We start from the raw sequence: 22,912 nt of genomic DNA, 5'->3' as shown, positions 1-22,912 counted from the left end.
CTGAACCAAAAAATCTGAAATAAAAAATGTTCTAAAAGCCACGTTGTTTTTTGTTTTTTTTTTTTTTTTCAACAGTAGTTTCAACAGAGCATTTCAGGTTTTGAATTTTTAGAAGCATGCTCAATTCTGTAGTAAAAAAGAGAATCCTCTTGCTATTCCCTGCCATCTAGTGATGAATGGACATATAAGCTGCATTTAACATTCCACTATGCTTAATGTGAACACAGAAACTAAAATCAGAAGAAAAGTTGCTTCAATTTTATCTTGAGGTAGTTTGTTACTTCTGATTTTCTAAAGAATTTGTGAAGTCATGTTCACTGAAAATAAATATTATGTCCAATGAATACCTAGGTAAGTTCATCATTCAGACATAAATAATCTAAAATGAGGGGACTGGGGACATAGTTTTAATAGCAGAGTGTCTGCTTTGCAAGCAGTAAGACTCTGGGTTCAATCTCCAGCACAACAAAAGAAAAACAACCTAAGATAAAACAGAAAAAAGGTGTGTGTTGCCCTACAAAACAGATATGAACCTCTAGAATCCACTTTCCAAGAGAATAAAGTGACATGATGAGTCAGTAACAACTGAGAAGAAATACTCTAAGCAGATGTTAGTAGACTGTTCTTTTCTTTGACCTGGAAATCCTGTCTTTAAAATTGTCTATGTATTTATGTGTATGGGGCTTTGCCTATATGCATGTCTGTCTACAACATGTGCACAGCGCTTGCAGAAACCAGGTGTTGGATCTCCTGGAACTGGAGTTAGAGGCAGTTAGTGGCAGGCTGCCATGGGGTGGTGAGAACTGAACCCAGGACCTCAGCAGAGCAACAAGTGCTCTCAACTGCCAAGTCACCTCCCCAGCCCCAAACACACTTTTCATGTTGCCCTTGAGAAGTGAAGCACACCATGGGTTATGTTGTCTAATCAACAGGGATAATAACAAAATCTAACTTAGGTTAAACAGTTGAAACAGTAGTCTGCCCTTACCCATAGCTTGTAAGTTCCATGATCCTCACAGACACCTAAAACTACAGCTGGGACTTCATCCTACAGCTATACCCATAACCAAGGTGCCTATTAAGTAACTGGCTGGTGGTGGTGCGCATGGCAGAGACTTTGGACGAGAGTACGTGCCACATCTGGGGGGAACACTGCAACATTTCATCCTGCTACTCAGTGGTGTACAAATCAAAACTTACACATTCTTTATTCTATGGCTGAAACCAGGGAAAGTGAAATGCGGAGAGAGAGTGACTACTGCTGTAGTCAACTCTCAGTTCTTTGTCCCTGAGGAGGGCGGACATTTCTATGATTAATGAAATGATGTAATTTCGCTCGACATGAAACCTGCTGACATACTCTTCTATACTGAGACCAAGTGTGAGGACAGGACCTTTCCTATGCAGGCTAACTATCTCCTATCCAAAATGGGTAGGACTAGAAGTATGAGAGACTGTGGATGTTTGCAGATTTGGGAATATTTCCATATATAACATGACATACTTTGGGGAGATGAGCCACACATAAAAAATAAATAAAGTTAATTTTTTCCTGTGTGCCTAACAGTCAGAAGCTAATAGTAAATAGCATGGGAAGTGAGCCTGTGATTGATCAGATCAGGTCAAATGTATAGTTTTCCTCTGTGCGATAACGTCAGCGCTCCAACAGTCTTAGATTTTGGTCTAAACTCTTCTGGACTTTTGGATGGAGGATGCCAAAGTAGTATGTTAAAATCTGGACTGGACACAATGAATAATATTTAACACCACTGCATTTGCTCCAACTACTAAGGCCTTTCAAAAGTATTCACCATATATCGCAATCATCGCCACACGTGTTGTCGCGGTTTAAAAAGGTACACTTACAACAGAATTGCTAAGCTTTTCCGGCAGTGGGTCTTTCACTTCAGACAGGGGGTCTTCTGGGTTTTTCTCTTCAGTTTTTGGAAAAATCTTGGATTGCATCAGAGAGCTTTGTTTGAAAAAAAAACAAGAGAAAGTATTTAATAGAAAATATGTATGAAGTCTGAAACTGAGCAAGTTAATCAGCAAAGTTGTTTGTGATATAAAATCAAATAGTCCAATTACATTTAATCACTGAGACACATAAACTCTAAAAAGTTGATTTTGGCAAAAATAAGCATACAGTGAAAATACTGTCATTAAAACTTGGGAAGAAAAACAAAACAAAACAAAAAACCACCACCATGACACTAGAGAGACGGCTCAACAGTTAAGAGCACATCCTGCTCTTGTGGAAGACCAGAACTCAATTTCCAGCACCCACATCAGGTGGTTGGACAGGTGGCTTCCAACCACCTGTAATTCCAGCTCTAGCAGATCTGATGTTTCTGGCATCCATGGGTACATGTACACACACACACACACACACACACACACACACACACACACACACACACACACGCACGCAAGCACGCACACACACCCACACATCAGTACCACTTGATAGGCACTAGGAAAGGAGCTGTAGGGACTATAGAAATGCCAGTATGCTTTTAAATGTTCAACAATGGCTGATGTCACTTACAAGAGGACAGATGGATCACTGCTTTGTCGGCTGAGATGATAGGACACGGCCACTAACAAACCACAAAAAACGGAGAAAAGCACTGGAATGTGCTGGCCATCCCATGAATCCTGAGGGAAAAAATTCAGAGAAAAAGATGCTTGTAACTTATGACCTAGCATATAATCCTCTTACATCAACATTTTAGAAACAAAAAATTTAAAGTTTAAAATGTTTTAGTTTTATTAGTAACTGTACTTTATTCCAAATGAAATAAAACTTTTTTTTTTTTTTTCATTTGATAAAGGGTCTCATGTAGCTCAGGCTGGCCTCACATTTGCTATGTAGTTGTAAATAGCTTTGAACTTCTAACTCTGCCTGCCTCTCAAGCATACCACCCCACATTAGTTATTGTTTTCTGGATACCTGGAATCTAGACACTAGATTTCTTTCTTCTTAAGAAAGGTTCAGCTCTTCTCTCTCTCTCTCTCTCTCTCTCTCTCTCTCTCTCTCTCTCTCTCTCTCAGTATTAAAGTTTTATTTATATTAGGAATAATTTCTCATATCTGTTGCTATCACCTCTCACATTTTAAGTAGTGCTCATTTTATAGTTGGTTTATTTTTCCCTTTACCTTTAAATGTAAATGAACCCTCAGATCTTTTTAAAAACAAAACTAGAACACAGCCCGTATCATATCCACATGCTTAATAGCTAAATTCTAGAAAGTACAAAGTACACTTCCTAATCCCTTTCAAACTTTAACTTATTTCAGTTTTCTTCCTCAAAAGGCCAAAGAAACTACTGTTGTTAAGTCACTGATAGTCTATCAGGTACCAAATCCCATAAAAACCTTTCAGGTGCTTACGCCTCTCTGTCTGTTCCCTGTGGGTCTGTCTCTATTTATCTAACATTTAAACCCTATCATCTCTCAGGGTTCAAATCCACTTTCCTCTCGCCAGTCCACAGCAGTCTTCAATGACTCATTCTGTTGATGACTTTTCTATCTACCAAGCATGAACATAATCTCTTTCTACATGACTACTACTACTGTGTGCCTCCAGACCTCATAGATATGAACAATCAAGTGCTCACATTAAAGCCCCTTGTCCTTAAACTCCAGCATTTCCACTATCATCTAGTGGGTGCCACTATATAGTCACCGGTTCAAGCTAGACCCTGTTTCTAGCCCTCTTTCTTTTCCCATACAGTCCCCAAATGTACTGCTGGGATCTAGCCTGCGTGAAGTACACAGCCTTTGAGGATGGGCCCAGAAGCTCGGATGGTTTTTAGCCTTCATTCCTCTGGACTCCACACGCTGGCTGACCTACAAGCTCCTCACGGACAGGAAATGGCTCTTAGCACTGTTCTTATACAGTAGGCACTCCATAAAAGATAGACAAAATGAAGCAGGAAGGGAGTCACTTCTCACAGACCTTTGAACCTTATTATTTTCTCATTATCTTGCTTTAATTAAAAATAAACACCAAAACAGACAAGAATCCAGAACTATGTGCGGGGTTATAAACCACTGTTAGAATTGCCGAAGGGGGCTCATGGGCTCGATGCCACCTCCACAAATCACAGCAACAGCGGGCTTCAGTGCCATCTACTGGCATGCCCGTCAACGGCACCCTGGGCTCCTTTTGTTCTGTTGTTCTGTTCTGTCTGGCTGTGCTGGGGGCTAAGCACTGGGCCTGGAGCACACTAGGCAAACACTCTCCCACTGAGCTGCACCCCAACCAAAACATGTTCTTGTAAACGTGAATCAATCCTGAGGAGAGGGAGTAGCTACATATTTTCTTAACCAGAAATAAACATCTAATTGCAAATTCTGCAATACCATGCTTGCCTCTCTTCCAGGTGAGTCCGGTTTTAATACACTTTTAAGTAGTAACCTAGGATCATTGTATGGAAAATAATTTTCCTCTAATAATGACTGATTATCAAATTGCTTTAAAATTCAAAGTAAAACAGAGTAGGAGTACAGATCAGCATTAGAAGGCGGACGGGAAGTTCGTGATAAAGTATCTCAAGCAGGGCAGGATGGAATCAGCCGTCAGTTCTAAGCATTCAAGTGGAGACGTGATGCAGACACAGAGCACACTAGTCTGTCGTTTACCTTTAGAGCTCCATAGCACAGCCCATACAGCAAGGCCACGGCCACGATGCTGCAGAGGAAACTGTACAGCGCTGCAAGCAGGCTGGTGGTGGCTAGACAGGGGAGAGGAGAAGTCAGGATTTCAGAAACACCCACAGTAGAAACCTCAAATGCACAAAAAAGCGTATCAAGTAGCACAATACTGTCTCCTCGTGGGACTTTTAACCATCCAGCTACTTCCTCTTTTTCATTAGCTCTGACATAACGAAGACTTCCGTCTCCACTATTTTGTTGAGACAGTCTCACTCTCAGTTCAGCATGGCTTACCACTCTCAGCAATTCTCCTGCCTCACCCTCCAAAGTGCTCAAATCACAAGGATCATGTCTTACTTGCTATCTTCAATCTATGATAAAATATATTACCTCAGAATCTCAGAAGAAACATTTTTACCTCTAATAGGCTTCAGAATGTATCTTGGGGGCTGGCGAGTTGGCTCAGTTTTAAGAATATGTGTTGCTCATGCACAATTTGGTTCCTAGCACCCACATCAGACAGTCAAAACCACCTGTAACTCCAGCTCCAGGGGATCTGATGCCTCTGGCCTCTACAGGCACCCACATTACCGCTAATTAAAAATAAAATAACACTTTTTGAAAAAAATGTATCTTACAATAATAAGATGTATTAGAAAACAAAGCTTGCAAAGGCCTGAAATAAACTGGAAGTATTAATTAACCAATGAAAATATCTTTCCATGTAAAAAGGACTTGCTTTACCCACAGCATTAAATCTGTATTTCCATTTGCTGATCAATTCACACAAAAATATGTAAATCTGACTACGAAAAATGTCAACAACAAGTAACTGACCTAATAGATTAGTAGGAATAAGAAGCAGGCATAGTTAAGAGTTACTTGTTATTAAAAATATAACTGAGAGTTCCTTAGTGGGGTTTTACATAGTGATCTAATGGAAATCCACAGGGGATATTTATTTCTTATTAAAAACCTAACACTTTGCACATTGTAACTTAAATGACAAAGTCCAATCACTCTCTAAGTCACCTACACAGAGCCCTCTCCCTGTGCTTCAGCATCAAACCAACAGTAGGTCCCTAAATACTGACACCGCCTTCTACCCACTAAGCTGAACTGATGACGACATCAGCTGTTTGAAATCACACACATTCAAACATGAGAAAACACACTAGTATAATACACAGAAGTTTTATCTTTAGGTACAATGTCAGCCAGGTCAGCTGGAGAGATGGCTCAGTGAGTAAAAGCACTTGCTGGGCAAGCCTGAGGACCTGAGTTCCAATCCCCAACACCCATATAAAGAGCTGGGCATGTCTGCACGTGCCCATAATTCTAGCACTGTGGAGCACAGACAGACGGAATCCACATCCTGAGAGCTCCTTGGCCAGTCAACCTAGCTCAAAGTGTGAGCTTCTGGTTCAGAGAGAGGCCTTGATCAAGGCAGCAGGTAGAGAGGGAGACACTCAACCTCCTCCTCTGGCCTCAGCACGTAATCACGCACACAGGTGCATGCACCTGCATTCAGATGAACACACCACACACTCCATCCTCTGCACATCAAATTGAAAATTAAGCCATGACTTCAGTGAATGTTTGTAGAAGGCCAATGAGGATCACAAATGTGAAGTGTAAAGAAAATGAACTATAAATATAAGGTTAATGGCATTCCTTTTGAATATTTCCTCTGTTTACATGCTCTTCTTTCCACAAAGCATGAAGAACATGCTATCTCAACTACAGCGGCTGCCACCATAGCTGCTGTCGAGTTCTGCAGGTCACTCACTATCTTCCAGATAACAGTGGATTTTTGTTTTTAAAAGATTTATTTATTTATTTATTTAGTGTATGTGAGTATTCTACACCTTTATGCCAGAAGAGGGCATCAGATCCCACTATAGATGTTTGTAAGCCACCATGTGCTTGCTGGGAACTGAACTCAGGACCTCTGGAAGAGCAGCCGGTGCTCTTAACTGCTGAGCCATCATCTCTCCAGCCCCAGGTTTTTTTTTTTTTTTTAAGATAAAATACATGCATGGTAAGAAAATTGTTTTTCTAAGTTACCGATTAATGTATACATATTCTACTCTAAAAATAGAGATCTTGGGGGCTGGAGAGATGGCTCAGAGGTTAAGAGCACCAACTGCTCTCCCAGAGGTCCTGAGTTCAATTCCCAGCAACCACATGGTGGCTCACAGCCATCTGTAATGAGATCTGGTGCCCTCTTGTGTATACATAATAAATAAATAAATCTTTAAAAAAAAATAGAGATCTTAAAAGCTGATTTAACAAAGTGCTTTTTAGATTCTGGCCATGGCTCTGAAAGCAAATACAGGGATATACCAAATGTGCATCTCAGTATAAAATTCAGACCTCAGCCTGCTCAGCACAGATGATGTTATAAACATCTGACGGTGAGTACAGTTCTCAGGTAAAACCTCCACAGTAGCCCTTCCTTTTCTGCAGCTTTACTCTCCACAGGTCCTATTACCTGTGGGCATCTATAGTTCAAATACATTCCATAGAAAAATCCCGGAGAATGTAAGACAGAGGCCACATCCCATAACTTTTACTTGGTTGTAGCATGTGAGTGTGCAGGTGCATCATGCACCTGTGTGCACAAATGCATACTGAGGCCAGAGGAGGGTGCTGGTGTCATCCTCATGTTATAGCATGTGAGTGTGCAGGTGCATGCATCTGTGTGCACAAATGCATGCTGAGACCAGAGGAGGGTGCTGGTGTCATCCTCATGTTATAGCATGTGAGTGTGCAGGTGCATGCATCTGTGTACACAAATGCATGCTGAGACCAGAGGAGGGTGCTGGTGTCATCCTCTGCATCACTGCCTAAAGCCAGGGTTTCCCAGTGAACAAGCTCACACTTGCAGCTAGGCTGGCTGGATAAACTGCATAACTGTTCTATTTCATTATTAGTTATTGTTACTTACTTCACGATGCCTAATGTATATATTAAACTCTATCACAGGTATGCAGGTACAATACACGAAAAACAGTCCATACAGGTTCCTATTATCTGCAATGTCTACAGGCATAGCCACAGTGTGGCTTGGAACATATCACCTATGAATGGGAGTCGGGGGCATGAACTATCCTACAACTTTCTTTTTGCAAATTATTTTGTTACTTCCTACACATTGAAATCTGCTATTCCTGGACCTTTCTAAATAATAGTAGATCTGACTATTTTTCTTTACAACTAGCTGCCTTCTGCCTTCAATTATTAAATAAGTACCTTTTCTTTGCTAATCTCAATTCTAAAATGAAAAGTAGAGAAGTATTTTAATGTTCAGATTGTTATTTCACAGCCCATATCATAGCAACTGTAATTTACTCACCATTTCCACCAAAGATATGGATGTCCAATTGTTCACAAAGGTACATTACAAAAGTGTTCACCTGAGGCAGGAGACCAATGAAAAATACTATTGGGAAACAGAGTGTAAACACTATGGAAGGAAAGAGAAGGTTATTAAAAAAAACACTGCATCCATTCTCTTATTAAGTTAAAGCCCATACGCAATGAGGTCAAATTTAACATTTCCTACTGTGTGATTGTTAAAAGATATGATCTAAAATTACTGTTGCCACACAGCTGATTGGATATTAAATTCTCCCACCTATAAAAAAATACCTTTTAAAATCATCTTAAGGGGCTGGGATACAGCTCAGTGATAGAGCACTTGTCTGGTAAGTATGAGGCCCTACATTCAATTTCCAGCACATGGGGGAAAAATCATTTCAATCATTTTTTACATAACATGAGCCTAAGATGTATAATAATAATAATAATAATAATAATAATAATAATAATAATCTTTATCCTGCATCCTCTTCAAGAACAGAATTACTGTATTTATTCACATTAACCTTTTCATTCTTAGTAGCTCTATAGCCATTTCTCAGACAGGAGTAGAGTAAGCAAAATGAGCTGGTTATATCTACTTATCAGTCAACTGTTTGCAAACAAATAAACCAATGTTAAGATGAGGGATATTTTCAAGATGACTCACCTATAACCAAATCCCTGGCTGATAGAAGCACCAGTGGATTGGTGAAAGTTATTCCATATAATTTGAACTTGCTTGTAGTTAGGTTTCTACTGCCATAATCCAAGAGCCAAATAAGACCACAACATAAACAGAAGTAAACTGGCCTACTGTAGGCAATGATACGATTATGACCCTGTAAGCAATACATTTTCACTGTCAGTTTAGTTCATTCTGAAAGCCAAAACTCACTCCTAAGGTCATTATTAGCTTATGTTCTAATGGTTTGAACCATTTCCATATGAAAGGCAGTTTTCTGATGGTTGCAGAAAAATGTCGAGGGCAAATATAGAAAGGGGGAGGAATAGAATGAATCCTGTGGTACTGTCAGAAATCAGAGCTATCAATATGAACTCATCATTTTTAATAGGCATTATAAATAGATCCAAGAGAAGTATACACATACAAATGAGTGTACATGTATAAGTTACCTATCTTTACCCACTGAGAGGATCTAGACACAATAAAATTCTAGTGATAAGGTTACTAGCATCCTGATCTTAGTTTACAAGTAGTATTTACAAAGAAGAGCCAGAATTTCATAGGAAAGACAAGACAGTTGGAGCCAGTAGGAGAATATAAGTCCACCCTGATCACAATCACTGCTATTTTGGAAAGGAAAAAGTCATTAAAGGATCACAGGGCTATGCCAAAGGACATAGAACAGTCTGATAGGCTTCAAATGGCCAAGTGAAGGACAACCTGGGTACCAAAGCAAGCACTGTAACATTACAGTCCACTGTAATACACCCACCAGTCCACACAAACACACACACACACACACACACACACACACACACACACACACACACACACACACACACACACACGTATACACACATAGACACAGAGACAGAGAAAAGGCTCCAGTACAGTTCAGTGGTAGTGCAATGATTGTCTCAGAGCACAAGGTCCTGGGTTCATTATCAACACCACAAATAATCAGTTAAGACAGAAGACAAAACTATCCCTTTTAGTAAGAAATAAACTAACATAGAATAATGGAATTAGAAAATCAATATCTAGCTACTATCAAACAAAATCTGAGTTGAATAAGAAACCAGTAGACATGAAACAAGTTGGAAGAAGTCATGGAACACTAAGATATGCATACAGACTCAAAGGACTTCCCAATAACAGATTTAGAAGGACACGAGTAACAGTGACGACAGTATAGCAGAGTAGAGGCTCGGGACAGAGAGGGTGTTTGCTTCCTAGAGGACATTTGACAGTTGTAGACACGGTCTTACAGGCAGCAGTGACACTAGCATCTACTTGGGAGAAGCTGGAGAGGTTCCTACAATGTACATGACATCTCTGGCCTCCATGAAAGCTTTGTCCAGCCCAAACATTAACACTCCAGATCTGAAGAAAACTCAAGCTATAGCCTCATCTCAAAGATCGAAGTTCACACCACCAGCAGGAGGGTAAATCAGTGCCATAGCATCCTTGCATGATGGATGCACTGAGGCTATCCCACCCACCAAATGCACTAACTTCTAATAAAAAAGAAACATCAAACACAAATCAGAGGTTAGTCTACGATATAACTGGCCTCCGTCCATAGACAATTTCAATATCATGACTCTAAGCAACCACTCCAGGTTATAAGAAAGTTAAGAGACCAGATCAGGAACTCTACTGCCAGCTAAGACAACAGATCAAACCTGAGAAATACCTACAGACCGGACGACAGCATTGTATTAGGGCTGATGTCCTAACTTTGACAATCATGTGAATGAATGTACAAAATACTCTGAGAAACACACCAAAGGTAAAGAGACATCATGTTTGCAAAGAAGGGAAGAAAGGAAAGGGGCGGAGAGAACAGAGAAAGGAAGGGGCTGAGATGCACATGAGAATTTAACCCAGGAATCTGAGGGACGGAAATCAGCTTTGCTCTATTCCCCGTGACACTGTTCTGCAAGCCAGCAATGGCATCAGAATTCAGATACACAGCAATGCATCCACATACCATTACACATGACAAACGTGTGTCATTACACATGACAAACAGTGTAATTCCGACAGGTCACAAACACCATCAGTTGAAAGAAAACCATTTCCCTGCTTGATTTACCTTCTGTTCTGGTTGCATTAACTACTTCAATATAAAGATGAAATCATTATATTCAGAAATGAGAGCTCTACTAAACACTATTCTTGGAGCTTTTTTTTAGAAACTAGTTTATTTATTCATTCATTCACCATTTTTAAATTTTTTAAATATAGGATTTCACTCTTGGGCCCACACCGGCCTGGAATTTATGTAGCTCTGGTCACTGTGAGCTCCCTATAATCTTCCTTCTTCAGCCTGCTAAGTTCTGGGATAAAAGCTGTGAGCCCCAAACCCAGCTTTGCACTACTGTATAGGGGACATCCTTTGGTCCTTCTACTACACAAATGGCTTGGTAGCTCCAGAACCAGATTAACAGACACATGGTAATCAGCAAGGATTTATTTCATCTATTACTTAGCACCAAAGTCTCAAGTAGCAGTTGAATGCAGTACATCTTTTTTTTTTTTTCTTGCTCTTAATTGGTCATAACAGTTAAGCTTTTCCTACTTGAAAATTCTATTTTTAATACTTATTCACTATTTATTTTCAAATTTTAAGAAGTGCAAACAACCAAGCTTATATGGATTACGTCTGCCTAAGTGACACTCTCTTGAGGCAGGCTGTCAGAAAATGAATTATTATGCTCATTTCAAACAGGATTCAGTCAGTCAGTACAGTTTCATTTCCTTTCATGCTCATAAATCAACTCTACAGTGTGTCCAAATGTGGATGAAACAACAGAGACAGACGTAACTCAACCTGGTACACACACGAGAAACTCCAGGCTGTGGTTAGGGGCCAGAGAGCTGTAACTTACAGTCCTTCCAGGAGACTTACATGTCTGGGAGAAGAAGAATCTGGTTGGACACTCTAGAAATGAAGCAGAAAGATACATTATTTTACTCAAGTCTCAGAATTTTACAAGCAACTTAAAACAAACGAACAAAAAACCAACAGTGTATTTTCATTGTTTAGTTAAGTCACAAAATGCTGGGCTTCATTATGAGACTTTCATGTGTACATATGAGCATGATTTAGTAATATTCACCCCTTCTTCCCACCCTCTCCCCTCCTCACCTGTACCTTTCCCCCCCATGGTACTGTGCTTTCTGCTTTCATGTCTAATAAATACACAGCTCGTGTGTGTGTGTGTGTGTGTGTGTGTGTGTGTGTGTGTGTGTTGGGTACCTAACTATGTATGTGTATGTATCCAATTATATGTGTGTATACAACTCTCTGTATGTGTGTATCTGACTATATGTGTTTAAACCTGCATTCTGCATATGAAAGAGAGAAAACCTGTAATATTTGTCTGAGTGTGCTTTATTTTACTTAACATGATCATCTCCAGTTCCACACATTTTAATGAAAATGATTTATTTTATTTTATTTTATTATTTTGAGACAGGTCTCTCTACACACCCCTGGCTGTCCTGGAACTCACTATGTAGATCAAGCTGGCCTCAAATTCAAAGAGATCTGCTTGCCTTCACCATCAACTCATTCGTTATGGATGAGTAAAAATTTGTGTGTGTGTGTGTGTGTGTGTGTGTGTGTGTGTGTGTGTGTGTGTGTGAATCTCTATCTCATTGTTTAAACTACTTCTTTTATTTTTGAAATTATACATTTCTCCCTTCCCTTTCCTCCCTCCAACTCATCCTACATACCATACCCCTCTTTCGTATTCTTGGTCTTTTAAAAGCTTTATTACATTCCCGTAGGTATATACACATATATTCCTAACTTGTTTGCATGTTTTCAGGGCTGACCACTGGGTACTGGATAACCAATTAAGGGGTGCTTCCCTGAGGAAGACTGTGTCTCCCACTCTTAGTGCTCCTTAGTTGCCTGTAGTTCTTTCTGTCACAAGCAACTTTGTGCAGCCTGGTCTGTTTAAGGGGCCCCGGCAGCAGGGTAAGGATCCATTCCTGGTGCGTGAGCTGACTTTTCGGAGCCCATTCCCTATGGGGGTACACCTTGCACAGCCTTGATGCAGGGGGAGGAGGAGCTTGGAGCTGCCTCAGCTGAATGTACCAGGCTTTGCTGACTCCCCATGGAAAGACCTTAGCTTTTCAGAGGAGGGAATGGAGGGTGGGTTGGGAGGAAAGGCTGGGGAGGGCGGGAGGAGGGAAGAGAGGGGATCTGTGGTTGGTATATGAAATGAATAAAAAAACTTCTTAATAAGGAAAAATGCTCTTAAGTGATTTTAGGAGATGTCACGCAACCAAGAAATCATGACATTAATTCCAAACACGAAGCACCAGCTACAGGAACTGGCTCACCACGATAGTAAACATGGTGCACACTGCCCCTCAGTTTTACTTATTTTGGTCAATTAGTAACTTCCAACCCCCCGGTGAATGTTTTGAGATAGTGTACAGTAGACAGCAAGTCCATCTTCGGCTTGGCTCTTTACTATGTGTAAGCGTAGTTGGCATATCCTGCGGCCACTACTGCACTCACGAGATACACAGGAACCTGGGTTAGCATTAAGGTCTAGTTCCACTCACAGATTCTAAGTTCACTGAATAGTGGTAACTCGATTTATTATGTGTGTTTGCACAGCAAAATAACCAAGGGCAATCCTGTTGTGCCCTGTGAAAATGTCCTCAGTCAGAACACCCCCAATCCCTGTTCATTTCCAGTGGCATGCGACACACCTTCCCCAGGACAGTCCACCACCACCTGCAAAGCCACACCGCACCAAGCACGCCGAGTCTGGCATCTGGCCCTTCTCTGGATGCCACCCCGCATGATGTCAGTTCTTTCCACCTCAGCTCCTTCTGAAACTCTGACTCCCCCTCCCTTTTCTGTTCATGACATGACTACTGTTCTAGTTAGCTAGTTCAACAACAACCTGCAGCCTCTCCTTGTTTATCTACACTAACCTGAAAATAGTGGACAAAATTAACGAACAAGGACACTGGAGGAGAGGGTGAGTTTTCACGGGTTAAGGCAACAAAGGGACAACTAACTAAGTGGCTGAGGAAAAGGCAAGACTAAGGAACAGCAACTTTAACATGCACACCAAAATTAACCAAAGGGACTTGGCTGCTTGTTATTGAGGGAGGAAGACAAGCACCCGAAACGCCTATCACAGCAAAAGCAGAGAAACCATTAAAGCAAACCATGAAGCAGGTGACAACATGCTATTTCCAAACGTGTCTGTCAGTCAGATACACAGGACTAAAGCCTGCGAGAGACGCAAAGTCCTCACATCTGACTCTGGACAGAGCGTGTATATGCCGTGTATATGCAGGGCTGACCAGAGTCCTCACAGCTGACTCTGGACAGCGTGTATATGCAGGGCTGACTAAGGCGGTAAGACTTGCTTCACTGGCAGTTATACAAACCAAGAATAGGGCACACAAGGCCTATGAATTCTCACAACGCCAGCAGCACACATAGAACAAAGAAGCAACAATACATGAGAGTCATCTGAGGATCAAGAGCCACCCAGGCTGTGCAAGGTCACCGAGCAGCGGAGAGGAGGACATGGAAATGGAGACAGTATTTACAGATGCTAAATGACAGACAGAGCAGAGCATGACCTAGATGGTTTTCTTCAGATGTGAGCGGGGAGCACCACGGAACTGAAGCAGGTGCACCAGCCTTGGAGGGCTCTGCACACCAGCACGTCTAAGGGAAACAAGCTCTCAGAGTCAGACATGCCGATTCAAAGGAAGGAAGCACTCTGTTTACAGCCGGCCCTGGCTTTAGGCAGAAGGCAAGGCTTTGGTCAGACACCAGGTGATGTGCTGGATTCTCCCATTTCTTAAATGCTTACAATGGCAACACAGATGCTTCTGAGCCACTACTCGGTCAGTAACAAGGGGACGTCAATATTTTCTGTTTGAGGTCCACTAAGAGTAAAACCTATTTCTAGTTTTTGACATTGTGTTATCTACCAATGACAATTTTCATAAATCTCACCCACGGAACAGAAGCCTCAAAGGTGGGAAAAGAAAGGTTAGTGCTGCTAAGTTAAATAGAAAGAAACCTCAAAGATGCAATTTTTAGTAAATTCAATTTACATGCAATTATTTTTTTAAGTTTACACCCTGCTTTGGTAGCTACATAATCCAATGTAAACTTCCACGAAAAATAAACGTAAAAGTTCTAATTCTGTGGTGAGGTGGCGAATGGCCTTTAAATACAGCACGAAAGGCAGAGACACTGGTACCTTGAGCAGCGAGTACTGGCAGCTAGCTATCACCAGGCAGAACTGGAACACCCAGATGTCTCTGAAGAAGCCTTGGATGAGAAGAATGGATCCCAAAAAAGCCACGAGAATAGCCAGGACAACAGCTAATATATTCTCCAGGATCTCACGGTTTCTGTAGATGGAAAAATGAACACAGAGGTCTATCATGAGTGTGAGAAAATAATCAGACTGAAAAAGAGGAAAATGTCACCGAGGGGCCTGCTGGGGAGTATTCTGGATGCCTGCTTTGAAGAACATTTCAGGTCACACAGAAAAAGAAACTACCTGTCTGTGGGCATGACAGAGCTGTCCTATGACATCACGGCAGGGGAGTGCCCCCTAACACAGCTGTCCTATGACGTCACGGCAGGGGACTGCCCTCTAACACAGCTGTCCTATGATGTCACGGCAGGGGACTGTCCTCTAACGCAGCTGTCCTATGATGTCATAGCAGGGAAGTGCCCTCTAACGTAGCTGTCCTATGACATCACAGCAGGGGGCTGCCCTCTAACACAGCTGTCCTATGACATCACAAATTCTTCCAATATCTTCTCTGTGTAAACGCTGTAAAATAACTAACCAATTTGGATGGCAAATAAAGCTGACACAGGAGGAGTTAAAAAGCAAAATCTCAAAGTTTCTAGAAAATTTGAAATGTGTCATTTCATAAGATAAAGCTTGCAACCAAATTCTGGTAACCACTGGGTATTTCCCCATCTGCCATCCTCATATGAAATAATCCAAAACTCACTCACTAGCACAATTTAAACACAGGCTCTTCTGTATATTAAGAACGAAGCACAGCTAAGACCACCAATCCTGCCCCATCAAAGCTGCTGAGGTAGTTCTATACCCAGCAACTCACACTGGACAGGAGGCAACACAATGTCCAAGACACCACATGTAGAAGTGGTGAAGGTTTTTATGCTGCACCAAAAAGCTAAGAATCTATCCAATTTCTTGGGAAGTTTTATTCATAAATTTTGAAGAAACACTTGCTAAATACATTGCATTTACAGACTACTAACTGACATATGCATAACATGTCTACTATATGAACCAAACATGACAAAAAATGTCTTGTTACTAAAAACAAAGACTGAAAAACACCTTATATCAAATTATTATTCATAATGGCTGTGTGGAGGAATTATGGTATGCAACTCTATTTTCAAAACTTTCTACATACTTAAATCTTCAATGGGTAAAGAATTTATAATCACAAAATGTTTAAAGTTCACTTTTATTAACTCAATACTACATTTATAGTCACTAGCCATCCCTCATTCAAGACTTCAAAGCGTTTTCTTTTTTTTTGGTTTTTCGAGACAGGGTTTCTCTGTGTAGCTTTGCGCCTTTCCTGGAGCTCACTTGGTAGCCCAGGCTGGCCTCGAACTCACAGAGATCCGCCTGGCTCTGCCTCCCGAGTGCTGGGATTAAAGGCGTGCGCCACCACCGCCCGGCTCAAAGCGTTTTCAAATCAAGAATTATTGGTATTTTCATTCTAGTATAGCTGGTAGACACGTGACCAACCACCAACTCCTTTCCCAGCCTCACACGCTGCTCACCATCTCCCTTATAACATGAACACATGTCACCGTTGGCTTTGTACAATTTTCTATGTTGTTATGATTATATGATTATATGATTGATAATGAATCCAATTATCCATCAGTTCTTTTATTGATTTTGCTTTTCCTGCCAAGGCTAGTAAGTTTTCTATAACTTGGAGGTAAATTATCTTATTTCACATATTTTACTGTTTTATGTTCCACATTTATGCCTATGATCAATTCTGATTTAGTTTTTGTGATGTGGTACATGGTATGGATTCAAATTTGGCTTTTTGCATATGGAAATATGCTATTTACTGCCAAGTCCCCACTTCACTGATTTGCATAGTATTTCAATAACACCTGGGCCTGGAGCTTGCTCTGCAGGAGGCTTCCTAATGGTAACTCCCACTTACTGAGATAGATCTATGATAGTTACATCTTTTAAGGAATTTGTCCTTTTCGTTTGTCTACAGTCAGCTTACTGACCCAAAGCTGCTGATCATGTTCCTTCCTGCTCTCTGATCCCGTGGGATCTGTAGTGACATCCCACCTCACAGTTCCCATCTGGTCACCGTGCCTCCTCATCAGGCAGCTAAAGGTTCATAAGTTTCACTCCTGCTCCCAAAGACACAGGTTTGGGTTTCCTTGGTCTGTGTTCTTACTATGTTTTTGCATGTCCTCAGTTGGGCTAAGTGCTTATGTATCTAGTTCCTGGTGTAGATGTGAATCACAGAACTGAGGTCTTCTGGTTCTAACCTACCTACTCAATGCTATAAACTCCCCTAAGCACTACAGGAGCCATTTCACGTACTTTAAAATACTTCGTAGTTGTCTCCTCAAACTCTTCTCTACCCATGGATTACTTACTACTAACTTCCAAATCTATCAGGATCTTCCAAGGCTCAATGATTTAATTCTGTTGCCAAAGACCACACTCCATGTGATCTAATTGTTTTCACTGACCCTTACGGATCAGACTATGGTCAGTCTACATAACATCCCATGAGCACTTAACCAGTATGTAATCTCATTACAGGTGGCTGCTCCGTGAGGGCCAATCAACTGTTCAAGTCAACTATCTCTGCAATAGTTGGGTTTCCAGTGTCCCCAAAGGACCATGTGTTGAAGGCTTGCTCCCCAGCCAATGCAGCTATTGGGAGGCTGTGGCACCTGGAGGCTTCGAGGCCCTTGTTGAAGGAAGTCGAGTCAGGGGTGTGCCTCTGAGGGGCCGCTGGAAGCCCTGTCCTTTCCTGTCTCTCTGCTTCCAGCAGTGGAGTGACAAGCAGCTTCCGCTAGGAAGCTTTCACTGCTGTCCTGCCCATCACAGCAGCCCCCCAGCCCCCACCCCTGTCCCCGTGCAAACAGTCAGGGGACATGGACTGAAACTGTGAACACTGTGAGTCACAACAAACCTGCCTCCTTCCTAAGCTAGCCCAGACATTGTGTCAGCGCAGAAAGCCGACTGACTGCAACGGGGTGCACAAGTCACCGTAAGTATAGACTCATCTGGGTGCTGCTGATAAAACCCAGGTCTTTCTGTGTGCTAAGCACTGCTGTGTCACCAAGACACATCATCAGCTCCTAGGAAGTTTGAAGCTCGGTTTTAGGTACAGAAACATTTAGGGTCGTTATGTTTTACAGGTTAAACTGAGCCTTTATCATTATGAAGTAACTTTCTTATCTTTGGCAATATCCCCTTGTGGTAATGTGAATGTAATTGGCTCCCATAATCTCATAGGGAGTGGCACTATTAGGAGGTGTGACTTTGTTGGAGTGAGTATGGCCTTTTTGGAGGGAGTGTGCCTCTGTGGGGGTGGTCTTTGAGATTTCCTGTGCTCAAGTTACTGCCCAGTGTCTGAGTCCACTTTCTGCTGCCTTCTGATCAAGACGCAGACACAGCCAGCACCATGTCTGCCTGCACATCACCATGCTCCCTGCCATGAGGATAATGAACTGAACCTCTGAACTGTAAGCCACCACCTCAATGAAATGTTTTCCTTTATAAGAGTTGCCGTGGTCATGGTGTCTCTTCACAGGAATACAAACCCTAACACACCTCTGCTCTGAAATCTGCTCTTAAGAGTGGCCAATGCTCTCAACCTCTGAGCCATCTCTCCAGCCCCTCTCCATGGGTATTGAAAGAGTATTTTACAGATATTTAAATTACTGTATGTTGACAGTTCCTTTCCTTTCCATACTGTTAGAGATGTTCCACGTCTTCTTATATGCATAACTTTCAGGCAGAGGAATGTTTTCCTCATGCTTATTCCTCTGTACAGAGTATTCTTTTGATATGTTGGTGGTTTTAAAGACTCTATTACGGGACTTGATGAGTATGTCCACTGGGTAGGTTTCTCATGCTGCCTCTCTTAGGTTGCTTTGGGCTTCCTGACTGTGCACTGGTAGTTTTCATACACTATGCAGTTTCCACCATTAGTTCTCAAGTCTGTCTCTTCTCGAAGTTGTTCCACACACACTCTCTTTGGTTTTATGCTCCTGCCACTGCTTTACTCTAGATGGTTCTCCTGAGGTGCCCACAAGTTCACTAATCTTTTTGTCAACAGGTTTAGCTACCGCCAATCCTACCTAGTATATTTTTATTTATTTATTTATTTATTTATTTTTTTGGTTTTTCGAGACAGGGTTTCTCTGTGTAGCTTTGCGCCTTTCCTGGGACTCACTTGGTAGCCCAGGCTGGCCTCAAACTCACAGAGATTCGCCTGCCTCTGCCTCCCGAGTGCTGAGATTAAAGGCGTGCGCCACCACTGCCCGGCAAAGAATTTTAATTTTTTGGTTTTTCGAGACAGGGTTTCTCTGTGTAGCTTTGTGCCTTTCCTGGAACTCACTCTGTAGCCCAGGCTGGCCTCGAACTCACAGAGATCCGCCTGCCTCTGCCTCCCGAGTGCTAGGATTAAAGGCGTGCGCCACCACCGCCCGGCTTAGTAGTATATTTTTTTTAATCGCAACATTGTAGTATTCAACTCTGTAATTATTTTCTCTTTCATGTCTCTACTTAATTTTCAAATAAACAGAATACAGTTGCTAATTATTTAAAAACTCTGTATCTGCTAACAGTTAACATCCCTACCAGCCACAGGTTAGTCTTGATTTATTCTTTTTCCCATGAGTCGCCATGTTTTCTCACTTTGCATGGCTGGTGACCTCTGAGTAGATGCCAGGTGTCAGTCACTACTTGTTGGGAGGTATGCATTTCTGGGTCTCTATAAATCTTGAATATGTTATGCTACTTGTGATCCCTTTAGGTCTTGCTTTTATGACTTGTTTGGCGGGTCTGAAGTGTGGTACAGGAGGCTGACGCTGCCACACATTTAAAGCAAGGTATTCCTAAGCAGACAGCTCTTCAGATACTTGAGCAATCGTAGTCTGCTGAGCACAAGGAAGCCTGCTAGGGTCTCCACTGGTCTCTCACCAGCTCCCTTCTGTGATATTTTGCACTATGGACTCCAGGACCTCCAGTTTCGTCTCTTTAACTCAAGGCATGCACTGAATTCTGTGTTCCCCTCCCTGCGCCACAAAACTAAGAATGCTTAACACACCAAGCGGTGGAGACTTAGTGTGCACACCACTGATCTGCCCCTTTCCAGCCTCACTGGCATCCACTGACGTGTCTCTGTTTCATAGGGATGGTAAATCCAGTATTGTTTCTACTTACTGACTGGAAACAGCTACTGGTCGCCAGGTTTGTAACAAACCAGTATGTTTACCACTAAGACATGATGCTAAACAACAGAGCAGCAGGGTTCCTCCTCCGTATTACCTATGACCTCAAGATCATAATAGACTGCGCGTTCTCTTTAAAGAATCAACTGCATGACTCACACTAATAATAAAAACAAATCCTTATAGAAACATCTTAGGATTATAGGGGGAAAGGGTTTTAATGGCTTAAGAGAGTAAATATTAAAAAACTCTGTTACTCTAAGTTTGATCTCAAGAGTATGAAAATAGAAAGCATTTTCCAACATGACACTCAGGTGAAAACATCAATGGGTAATTAGGGAAAATTCGGCTTAAAAACAGTATCTTCCTATCTTTAATACCATGCATGCTATGGTCTTACCTATCAAACAGTGCCAAAAGAGTGAGCCTGTCAAAGTTAATGCCAATCCACAGCTGGGGTAGGATCCAAAAGCGGTAATAATGTTTAACTTTTTGGGCAGCTTCTTCGGTGGGGCCGTAAGTGGCTGCCAAGTCGGGGCTGAGATCAATGTCCTGCTGCTCCAGCAGATCTGTGTCAATGGTCAACAGTCTGTTCAACCGAATCTGTGGGAGAGAAAACTAGAAACATGCCGGCACTGAAAGGGTTAAATATTCTTGATCAAATCAGGCCTCAGAGTTTGTCAGCTTGTAAATCACTTAAGCCCCTAATTCTTTATTGTAGTTCACTCCCTGTGAAAAGCCCATGACACCTAGGGTCTGCAGAAGGTGGCAACAGGAAGCAAGTCAAAACAGAGCAAGCTCCATCACAGACCTTTAGGACAGGTGTCTGAAAGGTGTGAGTACAGCTGCTGAGACCACTAACCCTGCTGTGCATTGTCGCTGGGCCTCCCTCCTCCATCCCCCCCCCCCAAGCCCTTCCTCATAAGCTATGACCTGTACTGCCAGGGGCAGATCTGAGCCTTTTAGCCCCCATGTCTTCCTCCAGCCAGTCTCACTGCTGGTATCACTGGTCTACGCTCCTCTGGGTAGCAGGCTCCCACCTGAACCTATGGAGCAAAGCACTACCTCTACTTGTTGATTTTAACTCTTCTACTCACCAGTCCTACAGTTGCCCTTCCCTGTGAAAACATCAAATGTTTACTGGCCTTGGCACAGCACAGGGCAGGACTTTGCTGTCTCACTACTTGAGAGTGGGAAACAACAGTATGATCATCTTTCCACTCCGGCTATGACTATTCAAACACACATGGAAGAGCTGAGAAAAATTGCTGGTTTTGATCTTTAAATACTGACTGATACTTCTCCATACACTTTCTTATCATCTATTCTAGCGTTTCTCAATTCTGGCACTATAGGTGTTTGGGCTAGAAAATCTTCCTTATGGGGGCTGTAGCAACCACTACAGAATGTCCTCGCAGCATCCCTGGTCCCTGTCTACTGTCTCCAATGGCATTCCTCCAGTTGTGTCAAGTCAAATGTTTCCAGACACAGCCAAACATCCACTGGCTGCAAACTGCTGCTCTGCGCCACCTCACAGCCCCAGCCTTAAAACCATGCTCACAATTCATCTTTAAGCTGCCACTGGACAGAAAGCCTCAGATAAAGTCCATCCACGTTGCTAATGAGGATCTCATCCCTTTCGTTTTCCAACTTGACAGCAAAAGCCATGTTTTAAAAATCCTCATTTTGTCCCATACATTTTCATATAATCACGTTACTCAGTTTTCCAACAACACATACCCTAGTTAATAAGTGAGCCAATAATCAACAGATAGTTAAAACACAACACCAAATCATATTATTCAAAGTGAGATTGCTGAGTTCAAGAGATGGCTCTGCGGGCTAAGGATTTGCTGCCAAGCCTGAATACCCAAGTTTGATCTCCAGGACCTACTCCCTTAAATGTGCTCCGACCTCCAAATGTGCACATGTTCTCAGGCACACACAAGTCCACACACAAAATAAACAAATGTAAAAGCAAAACAAAAAAAGACAAAAGAAAAGGTATGGTACAACCAGATTATACAACGGTAAGTGGGCCTTTTCAGACCTGCAAAATATAAGCCGAGTAACTTCTGACCCACACATACATACGGCTAACTAAAGTCTGAGTATGTAAGGTCCATGGCAACAAAACTAAGGGGCTTTGCCATAGTTTCCAACAAAAGTAGCGTTTTGTGATTTCACTAATTTGAGTGATTTTTATGGCTAGCCATATAGATATACTTTTCAGATTCAATCTAAAACTGTACCACATTATAAAAAATGAGAAAGCTTACCACATCATGTGGATAAAATCGAACTGAGGTAGAACTTGATACATGAGAATCTGTGTCACTAAAAGAAAATGAAAAAGACTTTAGGGAGTAAAGAGCTTGTTAAACAATGCTTTTGTTTGTTTGTTAGTCAACAATTAGGCAATAATTATACTGTCTTCATTCTTTCACATAAATACAAACCAAAATACAAATCATTATTTTCCTAAGATGTGATCCGGAGCACTGTGTCAGCACCCAAGTTCAGAGGGCCTCTCCAGCTGACTGAAATCTTCAAGCCTCAGTTTCCTCATCAGTAACATCAAACAACAGTGCCTCCATCACAGGGGTCTTATAATCTGTCTACACGAGGTAACCCAAGGAAAGCAATTCAAGTGACTGGAGCAGTGCAGACAAACAAACCTCATC

The 22,912-nt window shown here is 41.9% G+C and overlaps 1 protein-coding gene across 7 annotated transcripts in view; it reads right to left on the bottom strand.

Moving 5' to 3' along the window:
* Pcnx1 (pecanex 1) overlaps positions 1 to 22,912 on the bottom strand; it is a 147,052-nt gene that overhangs the window by 36,901 nt on the left and 87,239 nt on the right. For 5 of the 7 annotated variants that reach the window (XM_015991913.3, XM_015991914.3, XM_015991915.3 and 2 more), the window contains 9 exons: positions 22,508 to 22,565; positions 20,629 to 20,846; positions 14,971 to 15,124; positions 11,625 to 11,657; positions 8,693 to 8,864; positions 8,018 to 8,128; positions 4,648 to 4,739; positions 2,549 to 2,658; positions 1,867 to 1,972 (listed from right to left, as the gene is read on the bottom strand). In XM_015991913.3, the coding sequence (XP_015847399.1) occupies positions 1,867 to 1,972; positions 2,549 to 2,658; positions 4,648 to 4,739; positions 8,018 to 8,128; positions 8,693 to 8,864; positions 11,625 to 11,657; positions 14,971 to 15,124; positions 20,629 to 20,846; positions 22,508 to 22,565 (1,054 nt within the window). The remainder of the gene's footprint in view (positions 1 to 1,866; positions 1,973 to 2,548; positions 2,659 to 4,647; positions 4,740 to 8,017; positions 8,129 to 8,692; positions 8,865 to 11,624; positions 11,658 to 14,970; positions 15,125 to 20,628; positions 20,847 to 22,507; positions 22,566 to 22,912) is intronic. The other 2 variants (XM_006973077.4, XM_006973075.4) reach the window with 1 other exon arrangement.

The sequence above is a fragment of the Peromyscus maniculatus genome, chromosome 14 (assembly GCF_049852395.1).
Source record: "Peromyscus maniculatus bairdii isolate BWxNUB_F1_BW_parent chromosome 14, HU_Pman_BW_mat_3.1, whole genome shotgun sequence".
Taxonomy (NCBI): Eukaryota; Metazoa; Chordata; class Mammalia; order Rodentia; family Cricetidae; genus Peromyscus; species Peromyscus maniculatus.
The sequence above is the reverse complement of the archived record's forward strand: the minus strand, read 5'-3'. Positions and strand labels throughout refer to the sequence as shown.